The 16,144-nt window shown below is 46.0% G+C and overlaps 2 protein-coding genes across 9 annotated transcripts in view; one reads left to right on the top strand and one right to left on the bottom strand.

Annotated features, from left to right (window-relative positions):
• Nucleotides 1-16,144, top strand: part of Mroh3 (maestro heat-like repeat family member 3) — a 35,452-nt gene that overhangs the window by 9,796 nt on the left and 9,512 nt on the right. For 6 of the 8 annotated variants that reach the window (XR_010056928.1, NM_001412863.1, XM_063272536.1 and 3 more), the window contains 6 exons: nt 1,838-1,945; nt 2,416-2,551; nt 3,268-3,356; nt 4,587-4,736; nt 7,440-7,594; nt 15,652-15,796. Coding sequence is in view for 6 of the 8 variants with exons in the window: in NM_001412863.1 (NP_001399792.1) it covers nt 1,838-1,945; nt 2,416-2,551; nt 3,268-3,356; nt 4,587-4,736; nt 7,440-7,594; nt 15,652-15,796 (783 nt within the window). In the remaining 2 variants the exon portion in view is untranslated. Of the gene's footprint in view, nt 1-519; nt 1,595-1,837; nt 1,946-2,415; nt 2,552-3,267; nt 3,357-4,586; nt 4,737-7,439; nt 7,595-15,651; nt 15,814-16,144 lie in introns of those variants that run through there. The other 2 variants (XM_063272539.1, XR_010056929.1) reach the window with 2 other exon arrangements.
• Nucleotides 11,003-11,659, bottom strand: Mrpl42l1 (mitochondrial ribosomal protein L42 like 1). Its single transcript, NM_001409050.1, has one exon. The coding sequence runs from the start codon at nt 11,546-11,548 to the stop codon at nt 11,123-11,125; it is 426 nt and encodes a 141-aa protein (NP_001395979.1). The 5' UTR covers nt 11,549-11,659; the 3' UTR covers nt 11,003-11,122.

Below are 16,144 nucleotides of genomic sequence, written 5' to 3'. Positions count from 1 at the left end.
TGTGTGTGTGTGTGTGTATGTGTGTGTGTGTGTGTGTGTGTGTGTGTGTGTGTGTGTGTGTATCTTCAATTGGATTCCATTGAATTGAACAACAGGTCTGTTTTATGCAAATACCATGCAATTTTTATTACTATTAGCTACGGAGTAGAACTTGAAATCAGGGATGGTGATCCCTCCAGCAGTGCTTTACTGTAGAGGATTGTTTTAACCATCCTGGTGTTTTTGTTTTTCTTTTCTCTTCCATACAAAGCTGAGAATTGTCCTTTCAAGGTCTGCAAAGAATTGTGTCATGGTTTTCATGGGGATTGGGTTGGAAGCTTCTTTTGGTAGGATAGCCAGAAAACAGGTAATTTTATATGCAACAAAATTTGGACTTTTATTTGCTACTTTGCTTAAAAATTTTTTCTATAAAATTATGGTGACATAATGTGACATAATGAATTTAATTTGACCTTGAACAGTAGAATAACATTAAAGATCTTCAGGTAAACTCTACATAAAAACCATATATTAAGAGTTTAAGTGGAGTTCCCTATATAGAGGGATAGTGCCTCTACCAGACACTGTAGGCTTTCAAACAAAAGCCCAGTGCCGGCGGGAGTTACCTTCCTTCAAGCAAGGAGTCAAGGGGACTGTCATAGACCCCTCACAATCCAGGCCACCCAGCAGAACTTGATGGAACAACCCTATTGTTAAAACACTGCATACTTGAGTCACTGCACTTGACAAAATCAAGCTCAGGCCTGCCTTGAACTCACAGCCGTTCTCCTACCTCCGTCTCCTGAATGCTAGGGTTAAGTGTGAGCTACCTGGACCAGACCAGACCAGACCAGACCAGCTCAGTTCTGGATTTTAAGTATACAAGTGACACGTCTGAGTTTGTATTGGATACCACGTATGGGTGGTTCTCTCTCTATGTCTCTCTGTGTCTCTCTGTGTCTCTGTCTCTGTCTCTCTTTTTCTCCCCTCCCTCTTCCTCCTCTACTCTCCTCTTCTTCCATAATGCTAGGTATTGAAGACAGGTCCTCAAGCAAGTGTGTTCTCACTGAGCCACCGTCCTGACTCATCTTTTTGTTTCTTTTCTTTACACCCCTGCTTCCCCCCCCCCTCTTTTCTTTATTCTTTTTCTCTTTTTCTGTTCTGGTTTTCTTTTTTTTTTTCTTTTTAATTTTATTTTAATTTCTTAGTTTTTCAAGGCAGGTTTTCTTTGTGTGGCTGTCCTAAGCTCATTCTGTAGACCAGGCTGGCCTTGAACTTACCTCCCCCGTGCCGGAATTACAGATATGAACCACTGTTGCCCAGGCTAGTCCCTTTATCACACGGATGTCCGTGGATAGGGAGAACACGGTCCTTCCTGTTCCTCAGCTCTGAACCCCAGATCCACTTTGCAAGAGCAGCGCCAAGCAGAACAAAGACCCTCCCCATCTGTGGGGTCTCGACCTAAAACAGCAATGAAAATGACACCGTACAGGACTGCAGGACGATGTCTTGTCCACAGAATCCTTACTGAAAGCACGTTATTATAGAGCCTAGAAACCAATGGCTCTGAGTTCACCCTTCAGAGAGCACTTCACTCCTGAGCCTGGCCTCACAGGTGGGGGTCATACATGTGCTGTGGAGAGGACTCCACCTTCCACTTCCCCTTGCCCTTGAAGCGCTCTCTCTCTCTCTCTCTCTCTCTCTCTCTCTCTCTCTCTCTGCATTTTCTGTGTGAAGAGTCTCAAAGGGGAACAGACTGAACTTCCCCTTCCAAGTTCTCGGGGCCAGTGCCCGCCATAGCTTCCTCTGCCGCCATGTTGATCCGCCATGTTGATGAGCCTCTCTGTCCCTTCCGCAGATCATCTTACCTTGGCTAGTGCTGTCAGACAAAGTGCAAGAGCAGATCCGAGCCTTGGGCACCATTTCTCGGCTGCTGAGGTTCATCTGTAATTTCTCCAACCTGTCAGTGAGTATTTGCGGATCGGCGCAAGGCTGCCCCAGCCTGCCTTGCTTCTCTGGACAGGGAGGCAGTGGTTGAGCCAGGGGTTCTGCAGGGGCAGATGGAGAGGGTATAGTCAGAGTACGTACCACTTTTCTGCATCAGGGTTTATTCCTGCCCCACCTCCACCCCCACAACCAAGAGGCTTGATTTGTTCTTGGGTTTGTCCTGAGCCTAATAAGCTTTGATGAGCCTATTTGGGGGTCCTAGGCCTATACAGCTAAATGGAGACCCAATCCTCAGAGTAATGTGTTTTAGGACTCTGGCTGTCCCTTTCCTTATAATGTTGGCCAGGGAAGCTTTTCTTGGCCAGGACAGTTGGGGTAGAAGGGACAGGATACATACAGTGGTGGAAGGAAGAAGTTTGGTGTTGGGGACCCCAGCAGGGAGAGGCTCCCTCAGGATGAGGTGAGGCAACCATTTCTGCCTCCCTTCAGCACATGGCATCGTTCTCCATCACTGGGAAACTGATGAGCACCTTCAGTATCTTCTGCCTGAATCCCAGCCAAGACATCTGTTCCAGCGCCATGGAGGCACTGCACTACCTGTTCATCATCCTCGTGCTTCAGAGAAGTGAGTGAACTGTGCGCAGCGACCACTTGCAGCTGGACCCACGGAGTTGGCGGGCATACCCCAGAAGGTTGCTCCCTCTAGCAGGGGCATCTGAGAGGTCACATGCTATGGGATGAGGCAGAGACCGGGAGATCAGTTGTGAAGCCAGCAACCTTTACTTGGATAAGGACCAGCCCATGTCTGATCCTGTGTCCTTTCCAATGACATTCTGGGGAGGGGCAGCTAAGTTTGCAGTCACTATGGGGTCCACTTGAATTCTCAGCTGTTCCATCCCAACCAAATGCATGCACCAGGGAAGTAAGCATCTTTTCTTGCAGAACAAGTGTGGGGGGCTTTTTCCCCCTCCTAATTTAGCCCTTCTGTTTCAAATAGTCATGATCACAGAGGCACCAGAGACTTTGCAAATTCCCCCAATTTCAGAGACCTTGGCTGCTTATGATTCGATGGGGTAGAGTGGGTGTACAGTCTACTAAAGACACAGGAATGACCTAGTCCCCATTTGTCCATGGTACAGGACCAGGGGCCAGCTTGGCTCCCACTCCACACCCTCTCTTCACCTTCCACTTGAGTGCCGGGAGGTCCCTCTGTTCTTTTGGGCCAATGCTTTTCCATCCATTTGTCTCTATGGCCCTCAGAAGCTTGGAGGAGAGATGGGAGCGTGGGTTCATCTTTCCTGGTTAAGACACAGCCCCTTACTTGCTGTTTTTGGATTGGAGGTAACAGACCGAAGACAGAGGCCATCCTGAAGGACTTGCAGAAGCACTTCCGTGGAAACTGGATAGCTAACGCGCAGAGTTTCACACTGGTAACTCGATACCCACGTGCATGGGATGTCCAGTGGGGTGGGGAGAGTTAGTGGGGGAGAAAGGAGGCTGGGTGGTAGATGACAGACGTAATAATCCCTGCAAAAAGGAGCATTTTCAAAGTCCAAGTTCTCAGCGACAGGCAGCTAAAAGTGGGAGGCACATTCTCTCCTAGTGACACTTGAGTCGTGTGAACTTTGAGGTCACCAAGAGGGTTTTTAGAAAGAAGTGCTGATGTCCCCAAGCTCAGTCAACCCACACCGCCTCAGCCAGATACGTAGAAAACACCCTCTTCCTTCCTCTCTTCCGCTCCACATCCAACTCCATACCACACCCATCTGCCTCTGTGTCCTGTTTGGCTCTTCAATCGGTCCACCCTGCTGCAGTCCCGCAACAGTTACTGGAATCGAGACCCCCATCACCCCTTGCCTGGTCTTGCCAGCTCTTAATGTTCCCTTCAGACCGACTGCAAACTCTGTTCTCCTTACTTGGAAGGCTGAACCTCTTCAGTGGGTCCAGAGAGGCCATTGCGGTCTGGTTCCCACCTTACCTGTCCTGCCTTGTCCCTCCTCAGTTTCCTCTTCCTGCTGGCCCCAGTCTTCCTCGCAGGACACTCTAGGCACACTGAGGTCCCATGCACCCTCACCTTCGCATATTCTACCTCACTGCTGCAACTTGCTCTCCAGTCTCCTCAGGACTGGACTCGAAGAAGCCGTTTTCAGTCTTTCCAGCTAGTTTCAATGCCCTGCCACCGTCATGATTAGCTTTTCCCTCCACACTATTCCGGATGATGGTGAGTACCCAGAGGGCAAAGGCATTGAGCGTCTTGTTCACATTCCTCCCTAGATCCCAACGACGAAGCCACGTACAAAGCTGGTACTGATATTGGTTGATTGCGATGAGCTTCACATTCGCAGACTCCTGTGTCAGGCACGTCTGCCTTCCCGTTTGCTTTGGGAGTATTGGAAACTCACTAGGCAGAGAGCGTGCTTCCAGTGGGCTCAAGTTTAGAAAGGAAAGGCCTTTAGCAGCCTCCTCTGTGCCACGCTGTCTGGACTATTGCTCCCTCGTGGGGACTTCAGAGTTGGTGGCACTCTGGAGATGACCTCACACCACAGATTCGCCCCCCTCCCCGCTGTCTCCTAACTGAACTCTGCTGACGGATGCCAGATGCTTTGGGGCAGTCTTCAAGTGGGATGCTGGAACCGATGGAACTGATGCACTTCTTTCAGTTCTTCAGGAAATACCTGACCGCCGTAGAGAGAGCCGATGTGATTTTGGTGGCCATGGAGTCCATGATCAAAGGGAGCATGAATGATGTCTTTGCAGCCTCCAAGATGTTGAAGGTGATCCTGAGGTGCTCTGTTATAGACGTCACCAAGGTAGGCTTTGGGGGGGCTCACTGCTTCAGTGTCTCTCTAATCTGTTTTTTTGGGGGGGTCTGGTTTTATTTCCTACCAACCTGAACTTGAGGAATCCCAAAGCCCTTAACCCCGAAGAGAAAAGCCTACTTGGCGAGTTGTTTTTGGAAAGGTATAAAATCTATTTTTTTTTTTTTTGTGGAGAAGAATGAAGTAGTAATGACCAGGCCTCCACCTCTACTAGGATGGCAAGAATTGGGTCAAAGATATAGAGGAGGAGTGCTATGGCCTCACAGGACCAGGAGAGATCTTGGTCATTCCTCCCGCTAACACACACTGTGTATGTGTTATGTGTGAGTAGCTGCACCTTCATATATGTGGGAGAATGTCTGGTCAAGGACAAAGCTAGGTGTGTATGGCCAACCAAATGCCTGGCAGATACAATTTGGAGAAGGAAGGGAGCCAGCTGGTGTATGCCTTTAATCCTAGCACTTGGGTTTAAGTGCTGGGATAAAGGCAGGCAGATCTCTTTGAGTTCAAGGCCAGTGTCTGGTCTACAGAACAAGTTCCAGCACAGCCAGGGATACACAGAGAAAGTCTGTCTCAAAACAAAACAGAAGGGAAGATTTGTTTTGGTTCCCAGTTGCAGAGGGTTTCGGTCTACCTTGACAAGGTACATATGGCAGAGAAGAATTTCAGTACATGGCATCAGGGGCATGGGGAGGAGACATGACAGGATCAGGAATTAGTGAAGGGTACAGGAACCAGGGCCCAGGCTGTCACCTTCAGAGGCCTGCCCCTAGAGACCTATCTTCATAAGCTAGGTCTCCCTGAGGGTTCCATAGCCTCCCAAAATAATGCTACTAGCTGAGGAACACGTGTGGAAGGCATGAACCCATGGGGGACACTTCTGACTCCTACCTTAACAACATAGAAACATGAAGATACGTCTTGATATCATGATGGTGGGGGTATACTAATAAATTCATTGAAAATATTGGAAGCTGAGAACACTCCTAGCCCACCAAACAGGCTTGCTTACTGCGCACGGTTGTGTCAGACATCTCCTCTTGTCATCTGAGGGTTCACAAAACTGCAGCTCCCTGCCACCACCCAGCATTGAGAGAATGGTGTCCCACATATCGTTTCCCGGAGAAGAGGGAAGTCAGTTCAGAGCATTGTCTGAAGGAGTGTGCATCGCTTTCCTGTCATCATGAAGGAAGCTGGAGAATCACAAGGCAGGAGCTGGCTATGCGTACGGTGGATAAGCACTCATAGTGTGCCCATGAGTAGACGTGGAACGCAGAACCTCCTGTGTCAGAGGCAGAGCTTTCTCCGTAAAACTAAGACACAACAGATTCACTTGAGCTGTTCTGCCTATTCAATCACCTGGAACTCCAGCACCAGGAGACTCTTTGCTTTTAGCCTCCACAGTCACCACACACACACACACACACACACACACACATACACAGACACACATACATACACACACACAGACACATACACACACACAGACACACACAGACACATACACACAGACACACACAGACACATACACACACACATACATACACACACACACACATACATACACAGACACATACACACACAGACACACACAGACACACACATACACACACACAGACACACACAGACACATACATACACACACACAGACACACACACAGAGACACATACACAGACACACACACATACACACAGACACACACACAGACACACAGACACACACACAGACACACAGACACACACACAGACACACAGACACATATACAGACACATATACAGACACACACACAGACACACACACAGAGACACACACAGAAACACACAGAAACACACACACACACATACACACACACACACAATTAATGTTAAGTGATGAGGAAAAAAAGGCCCAAAGAAGCCATAAGCCTTGGAGTCCGGAGTTTCTGGATTTCTTGCATGACAGGTAATGTTCTAGCTCAGTGTTTCTCAACCTCCCTCATGCTATGACCTTTTAATAGAGTTCCTCATGTTTTGATGAGCCCCCTGTCTTATGTTGCTACTTCATAACTGTAATTTTGATACTGTTAAAAATTGTAATGCCATGCAGAATATCTCATAGGTGACCCCTATGGGAGGGCTGTTCAACCGCCAATGGGGTAGTGACCCACAGAGAGAAACTCGGCCCTAGCCAGCGCAGATGTACTAACTTAGATGCTGTCACAGATAAAATCATTTGTCTTGTTTTCCAAGTGAGGACCCAAAACACAGGGAAGATGAAAGTCTTCCTCCAAGTCACACAGGTAGTAAGTCTTGAAGTGGCATTCGAATCCAAGTGGCATGGTGACTCCAAGTCCATGCCATTCAAGATGAAGCAGCCTCTGCTCCACAGACAGCAAACAGAAGGACCACCCGGCCATCCCCTCTCCACGATTCTCTTTTGAGGCAATGATCATACGACCCCATCTTCCATTTCCCAAGTCATTCTTCCTTTATTCTTCATGCCATGCTTTCCAGAGATGATATGACCCCCGTGGCCACTTTCTGTCTGTCCCTCTGAGTCTGGAGCTACAGGTCCCCCGGGATCAGCTGCAGACAGAGATGGACTGGGTCCTGACACTGGATACCACATTGTTTGCAGCCACACACTTCGGTGACCTGTGACTCCTGCTCTGGTGGTCTTGCAGTCCAGAAAAAGCCTCCATCCCACTCTTTCAGGTGCCAGAAATCATCCAGTTAATTTACTACCACGTAGAAAGAATCACTGACAAAAATGTCCAGAACACTATAAAGAAGATCTTCCAATTGCTGGTCCATTCCCACACCGATGAGGTTATCCTGACGCTGTTAAAAATGGAGGACCAGTCACAAAGGTGAGCCAACCCACCCAGCTACACACTCTCGCCCCACCAGTTGTCTTTTAACTCGCTTATTTGTGTGGGTGTACATGCTCACGTGTCTGCGTGTGTGTGTGTGTGTGTGTGTGTGTGTGTGTGTGTGTGTGTGTGCAGATTTGTACGCATGGGCATGGAGGCTAGAGGCAATGCTTTGTATCTTCCTTAACGACACTTCACCTTACTTTTCTGACATGGGGTTTCTCACTGAACCTGGAGCTCACCAGTTCAGCTTGATGGCTTGTCACCAGGCTCCCAGGACCTGGCTCTCTGCCTCCCCAGTCCTGGAGTTATAGACGTGTACTGCTGTATGCAACTTTGTGTGTGAGTGCTGGACTCCAAATGCATTTCCCTGGTCCCTAGCTTATTCTTACAGTGTATTCAAATAGTGAATATTTTATTTGTTCGGAGAAGAGTGATCCTAACAGCTGGCAGCTTTACCACAGCAAATCTTGGAAGCATGTAAAATTTAGATGGTGACTCCCAGCCATCTCTAATAGAATCCAATGCCCTCTTTTGGTGTGTCTGAAGAGAGGGTCAGGGTAATCATACTCATATACATAAAATAAATAAAATCCTTTTTAAAAAAGTTAATATACATGTAGCAGGTTGACCGTTTTAACATAGAGTTATATGAATTCTCTAAACGTATTGTCACAATAATCATCACCAACCACAATGGCAAGTCCATGACCACCCTCCCCAGTTCCCTTGTGCTTCCTAGGCTCCTTTCTGGCCCTCAGTTGCTGGCAGCCACGGCTCTGTCTTCTATCCCCATCATTTTGCTCTTATTAAAGTGTCCTACATCTACAGCCATATAATATGTGGACAGCTTAGCAGGTAAAGGTACTGCTACCAAGTCTGATGACTCAAGTTCAAACCCTGGGACCCACGTGGTATAAGGAAAAACAGATGCTTACAAATTGCCTTTAGTTTAATTGAATAATTTAGTTTAATTTAATTCAGTTTAATTTAATTTTGCGTGTATGGGTGTTTTGTCTATATGCATGTCTGGGCACCATGTACATGCCTGATACTAACAAAGGCCAGAGGAAGGTGCTGGACTCCCCAGAACTGGAGTTACAGATGGGTATGAGCTGCCATGTTGTTTCTGGGAATTGAACCCAGGTATTTTGGAAGAGCAGCCAGTGCTTTTGACTGCTAAGCCATTTCTTCAACAGCATAATTTTCCTTTGACAACCTCCCCTACACATGCGCATGCACAAACACACACACACAATATATATATATATATATATATATATATATATATATATATATGTTGGGGGTGGAGTTATGTGCATGAGTACAATATTCATAGAAGCCAGAGAGGGCATCAGATCCCTGGAGCAGGAGTTATGGATGGTTGTGAAGCTGTCTGGTATGGGTGATGGGAACCAAGATTAGGAACCCTTTTTTTCTAGAGAGTATGTGCTCCAATTTCAACCCCAAATAAGAGAAAAGTCTTAAAGCATTTCAAACAGTATTAAAGAAAGTTCCTTCACAGCTGCAGTTTGTTACAAGTGTTTATCACAAATGGAAATTAAATTTAGTTAAACCTTTTTATTACATCTGTTAAAATGATTATGTGGCTTTTATGTCTCATCCTGCTAATAATGGTGAATTGTACCTTTTGGATAAGGACACCTTCTGTTCTTTTATGTTGACTAATATTTCTAAAGTAAGTTTCTTTTACATAATATACAGTTATGTTTTGGGGGTGTTTGTATGTGTTTATACTGGTCTTTTGTGGTAGTGGGGATTGACCTTAGAGTCTCATGCATGTTAGGCCTAATCTAGCTTTACCACGAAGCTAGATCATGTGCTTTTATTCAATTTGAAAATTCTTCCATTTTAATTTATATATTTAAACCATTTACAGTTAATATAATTGGTGGTCTCTTTGGATTTATGCACAGTTTTATTATTTGCTTTCTGTCTCTCTGTTTTGTATATCTATAGTCTGTTTTTCTGCAACTTTTTTAATTACTTGAATTCTTCCTTGATTTTATTCCTTTTTCTTTGCTCAGACATTCATCAGATCCTATTTTACTTTTAATTTGTTAGACGATTAAGAGTTTATATGGCCACACTGCAGCCTACTAATAGCTAATATCAATAACTTTAGGAAAATGAAGCTTCTACAGCTTTCATCTTTCTTGCGTCATATGATGGCCGTCATTCAGCTCACATTGACATGTGTTGAATAAACTGTCAAAGGTTACTGTTTTTTGTTTCAACAATTATGTATATTTTTAAACTAAGAGGAGAAAATGACCCATTACATTTACCCAAATATTTACTTTTATTATTATTTATTTTTTTATGATTTTCACTTTTTATTATTGAAAGAAGTTCTTATTTTCCTATAACAAATTTTCTCCTCAGCTAAAGACTTTTCATTAAAATTTCCCTGAAAGTGCATCTTTGGGTAACAGTTTCACATGAGACCATTTCCTATTTTACCTTCATTTGAAAACTTATTTTTACTGAATGTGGAGTTCTGGACTGATCTTTCTGCTTCTTTCCTGCATAGCTTCCTTTGTCTCGGGACTCTGAGTCTTCTTCTGTACCTGATCTACTTGAGAGTGGGAGTTCTGTTGGCTTCCACACAGGACTAGGTCCTCTCTTGCTGCCTCTGAGGGATCTCTTCCCAGGTCTTCTGCTTGTCAAGCTGGGCTCCTGCTGGAAGATTAGGTTCTCTTTGTTGATACATAGCACAGTTACTAGGGAGATAAAGTGGAGTGGTGATGGGGGAAAGACTGGAAAATAACAAGAACCATAACAGGGAGGTACTAGCCTGTGGTCAGGTGGTGGAGGCCTTACAAGGCCCTGAGGGTTGGTCCCTAGCACCACAGAGACAAGTTAGAACAATAAAATGAACCCTCAACAATAGCAGAGACTTCTTCCTCACCCTACCTACCAAGTCACTTATCTCTGTGTTCCAGCTGGACGGCTTCCACCCTGCAGGTCTGTCAGAGTCACCCAGACAGGGTTTGCAGAGAACAGTGAACAAAGACCCACTCATGCCGCCTGACTCACAGGGCATTTCCCACTGCTCCAGGGAGATAGAATTCACCCAGAGGTTCTGTTGCCAGTGTCTGGGGCACAGTTTTGCTCTGGGGTCACATGTAGGTCAAAGTTGGGAAATAACAAAAGAACAGAATCTGGGGTTTTTTACTCAATAGGTTAGTTTTCCTTATCCTGGCTTCGGTCACCAATCTGCCTGCTTTTGCTAATTTTTTCAGGGTCTAATCCAATTCAAGTTTTATAAATTATATTGAGCTAGTTGATTGCATTATTCAGCTGTGTCCGCCCTGATTTCTGTCTCTATCTATGAACCACTGACACAGGGTGAGGAAAGATGTTTATATTTTCTTTTTTTTTTCCATGAAAGGGCATTTTTATTACTCCCCTGCATCGGAATGAATACACGTGTACATTTTCTCAACTGGCAAACAGGACGCAGAGCAAACGTCCTTGCTGCTCTGAGATAAGAGGAGTCAGTCACCTGTCTTTGGGAGGGTTCAGTTTCTTACGGCATCTGTGATACTGTCCGTGTGGGTACCAGCGATGCTTCGTGGTGAAGAACACTTTGCTGAGTTGTTCTATCATGGGCCCTTGCTCAAGATGCTTGTGATTTCCTTCTAACTTGGTTCTCAGTATCTGCTCGTGTGTTTCCTCGTTATTATGCAGAAGATCTGGATGAGGGATAGGTTTGGTGTGTTCGTAGGGGACATCCACGGAAGGGTGGTAGCACACTATTGTCCTGCCGTCAGATGTCAAAGCCAGCTCTACCTTGCAATTGTAGTCGTCTGGAAGGGAAGAATACGTAGATTTGTGACAAGCACTAGATATGGCTCCATTTTGGATTGGAAATAAATGCCTCCAGATAGTTCTGTGTGATACCGCCCATTTCACTGCTGCCGTCATGATCCAGTGATTTCAATAAATGATACCGTTAAGAGAAACTTCTTCTAAAACCTGTTGCTACGTACACAGATATTCGTTCCGTGCGCTCGCCATCTTGCTTCAATCTGGGTCCTCGATGTTTATATTTTCTAGTGTGGCTTTTTTTTTTTTAATCAGCAAGAAAGCTAGACCACAGACCACTGTCTCACTCACTCTTGGTGGACAACAGAAACTTAAATTGCCTATTATTAATTTCTAATAAATGTTCCTATCATAGGAAGAAATTTCTATTTTAGTCTGCTAATTCAAACAAAACAAAAAGCACGAATCGACTTTAAATTTCACCAAATATCCAATGATACATCTGTACAGATCTTAAACAATTTAGTCATCAGACTATCAAGATTATTTCTCTGCTGGTGAAATGACCCAATTTAAGCCAGATTAGAGTATATTAAGTTTATTGGGAAGCTGCTCTTGGGTGAGTTCACTGGTCCCAAGGATTGAGGTCAGGGGAGTCTCCGTGGAGAGAAAGTGGAGAGAGAAAGAGAGAAAGGGTGCACGCACAGAGAGGAGAGGAAGAGGAGGAGGAGAAGGAAAGAAGAGGAGGAAGAAGAAGAGGAAGAGGAGGAGGAGGAGGAGGAGGAGGAGGAGGAGGAGGAGACCAAAATGTCTGAATTATATAGGGAGGAGCCTCTGGGGGAAGAGCAGCCCAGTCCCTGGGTTGGGGGCAGGGTATGCCAGGTAGGGATTGAGGGATGCTGGGAGAACCTGGAGACCAGGTCTGCTTTGGTATATAAAATGTGCACCTTAGTCCTTAGTCCTGGGGTCTGAAGCCAAACATAGTCTCCAAGTGTTACAAATTTTGATCAATTTCTTCTCTCTCTTTTTTAAAGATTTATTTATTTATTATATGTAAGTACACTGTAGCTGTCTTCAGACACACCAGAAGAGGGCACCAGATCTCATTACAGATGGTTGTGAGCCACCATGTGGTTGCTGGGATTTGAACTCAGGACCTCTGGAAGAGCAGTCAGTGCTCTTAACCTCTGAGCCATCTCTCCAGCCCCAATTTCTTCTCTTTAACAATTGGGGAACATGATCTTTAACCCCCTTTTTAGATTCAGATCTTTGATGTGTATGAACTAGTAAGCTATGGGTATCCGTTTTGTTACAGGCTGAATGGATATTAGAAATAAAATGTGTTTTTTTTAACATTCATTTATTTTATTTAAGTATATGAGTATGCTGTTGCTGACACATCAGAAGAGAGCATCTGATCCCATTACAGACGGTTGTGAGCCACCATGTAGTTGTTGGGAATTGGACTCAGGACCTCTGAAAGAGCAGTCAGTGCTTTTAACCACTGAGCCATCTCTCCAGCCCCAGAATGTGTTTTCTACTACATGCAAACTTATACAAGATGGTTAAAATGTGTCAGATTGATCTAATAAATTCCTAACATTGTATTGCTGGGCTTCATCCAGTGTGTTAGAACTGGATTGTTTATAACATTTTACCATGCAGCCATTCCACACTTGCCCACACTTTTGCACTCCATGTCTTTGCTATAACTGTGGTGCTGTTCCCACATTCTTATGCCAACACCGAGTTTAGATTTATCACTTTATTTGGGTGTCACTGTCTTTGCATCCCACACTTTCCTCGTGGAATAGGTTTTCTTCTCCCTCGAAGGCTGTGCTTTATCCTCTAGTAAGAGTCTGTCCGTTTGTAAACCATCTGTCTGCTCAGTCATAAGCTCTTCCTTAGGTTGATATTTTGTTGTTGTTCAACCTGGATGGCCTGACCTCCTCTCTCTCCCTCTCCATTGTCACTGTTGGGAAGTCGCTGTCAGTCTGTATCCAGCTATTCTTAACTTTGCCTTTGTCCCTAGAGTACATGTTGTGCCAGCTGCCAGCAGTGGAATTCTCCTTTCTTTTTGAAAAATATGTTTATTTAGTGTGTATGAGTGTGTGTTATTATGTGCATGTGTTTATTTAGTGAGCATGTTTATTTAATGTATATATGTATGTATAGTGTGTGTATTGTGATGGGTATAAGTGTGTGGGGTGTGTGTATATGTGTTGAGTGTGTGTGGTGTGTATATATACGTGTATGTATTTGTATGTGTGGTATGTGTATGGTATGTGTGGTGTGTGTGTGTGTGTGTGTGTGTGTGTGTGTGTGTGTGTAAGCCAGAGAAGAGCATGCAGAGGTTAGTTTTCTCCTTTCATCTTTGTGGGTTCTAAGGATAGAAATTAGGTTATCAGCTTCAGTAACAAGCATCTTTGTCAGCTGAGCCATCCACCAGCTTGAAATTCTTTCTTTGCCTCTTATCGTCTCTCATTTATTTATTGCTCTCTTATCTGTCTCTCTGTCTGTGTCTGTCTGTCTGTGTGTGTCTGTGTGTCTCTGTCTGTCTGCCTCTGTCTGTGTGTGTCTGTGTGTGTCTGTGTGTGTCTGTGTGTCTCTGTCTGTCTGCCTCTGTCTGTCTGTGTCTGTCTGTGTGTGTCTGTGTGTGTGTGTCTCTGTCTGTCTGCCTCTGTCTGTTTGCCTCTGTCTGTGTCTGTGTGTCTGTCTGTGTGTCTCTGTCTGTGTGTCTCTGTCTGTCTCTGTCTGTCTGCCTCTGTCTGTGTCTGTCTGTGTGTGTCTGTGTGTGTCTGTGTGTCTCTGTCTGTCTGTGTCTGTCTGCCTCTGTCTGTGTCTGTGTGTCTGTCTGTGTGTCTGTGTCTGTGTCTGTCTCTCTCTCTCTCTCTCTCTCTCTCTCTCTCTCTTTCTTTTTTCTGTTATTGAGACAGGGTCTACTCTGTGCTGGTCTTGAACTCACAGTGATCCATGTGCCTCTGCCTCCAGAGCACAAGTAAGACTTGTGCCATTATTCTTGACTCTTATGAAGTTTAAGAAAGTCCCAGGTAACTTCTGGAGGGTATTAAACAGTTAGTTAAAGCTTTATTAAGTGATTTGTAGAAAATATTTTTCAGACAGTTACTTTTGCTTTATGTGTGGTTCTGTCAGATCTAGATGTGGAAAGATCAAGTGAAAAACAGAGACCTTGTGAAAGTGTGGCTTAGAGAGGACAGAGTGGGCGCTGTGAAGGGAAGCCATCAGCCCTGGGCTCAAAGTGACACGATGACACTGCACACTCCAGGCTGGGGGCTGGAGGAGTCTGAAAGTTTCTCTTCTCTCCTCTCCTCTCCTCTCCTCTCCTCTCCTCTCCTCTCCTCTCCTCTCCCCTCCCCTTCCCTCTCCTCTCCTCTCCTCTCTCCTCCCCTCCCCTCCTCCCCTCCCCTTCCCTCCTCCCCTCCCCTTCCCTCTCCTCCCCTCCCCTTCCCTCTCCTCCCCTCCCCTCTCTCCTCCCCTCCCCTCCCCTCCCCTCTCTCCTCCCCTCCCCTCCCCTCTCTCCTCCCCTCCCCTCCCCTCTCTCCTCCCCTCCCCTCCCCTCTCCCCTCCCCTCCCCTCTCCCCTCCCCTCCCCTCTCCCCTCCCCTCCCCTCTCCCCTCCCCTCCTCTTCCCTCCCCTCCCCTGTCCTCTCCTCTTCTCCTTCCTTCCTTTTCTTTCCCTTCCTTCATTTCTTGTTTTGAGTGGGTGTGAAGGAGAGTCTCATGTAGCCCAAGCTGGCTTCAAACTACCTATTTGGTTGAGGATGACCATGAACTCCTGATCTTCCTGCCTCTACCTCCCAAGTGCTGGTATTATGGGTGTGGACCACTGCACCAAGTTCATATAGTGATGGGGATTGAACCGGGGACTGCATACTAGGCAAGCATGCAAGCGACTGAGCTGTATCCCCAGCCCCAGATGCAGTGTTGGGGGACTAAGGAGCATCTAGACGTGTTCACGGGGTTGACCTGATGCACTCAAGGGTACTCAACAAGCTTTGGTCTTAGATGTTTTCAGGCCGATGCGCTAAGGGAACAGTTTCCCATTTGCTTCTATGCAATGTGACAGAGCAGTGAAGTCTGGAGGCGATGGGATAGGGAAAACAAAGGAAAAGTGACAGGATAATCAGAGGGAAGGATGACATCAGGAAGCCAGGATGGCCTTAGGAAGTAGGGTCTTCCAGAAAGCATTGTAGAACAGCAGAAAATGGGTGGCCAATAACTTGGTGGTTTCTGACTCTACAGAGGGACACACAAATCCTGGGAGATCCTGGCTTCCTTCCCGAAAGGCTATGAAGTGATCATGGAGTATCTGCTGCAGAGGATAATTTCACCTCAGGCACCTGAGGACCAGAAGGCTGACCAGAAAACAGAGCTCTCAACACTGACTGTATGGGGGCAGGGGGAGTACGTCTGGGAGTTGGGAAGGAAACACACTAGGATCTCTGATGGGCTAGCACCATTTAGGGGCCCATATTGAGTTGGGCATTCTAATAGCAGAGTCTCCAGGCTGGGTTAGAAAGAGGGTGTCTAGCCAATTGACCCACTTAGAACAGAAGAACCAGAGTTTGGTACTGGAGGTGGGGGTGCAGTGTTGTAAGGCAATCACCCCAGGCCTGCCGGAATGCTGGAAGACACTGAGAGGCCGAAGCAGACCCATAGTTACAAGCACATAAAGGTGTTCTGGAAGCAGTCAGCTGACAACATCAGTGACTTATAGGACAGACATTAGGGACTA

Source organism: Rattus norvegicus, chromosome 13 (genome assembly GCF_036323735.1).
Source record: "Rattus norvegicus strain BN/NHsdMcwi chromosome 13, GRCr8, whole genome shotgun sequence".
In the NCBI taxonomy this organism is placed as follows: domain Eukaryota; kingdom Metazoa; phylum Chordata; class Mammalia; order Rodentia; family Muridae; genus Rattus; species Rattus norvegicus.
The sequence above is the reverse complement of the archived record's forward strand: the minus strand, read 5'-3'. Positions and strand labels throughout refer to the sequence as shown.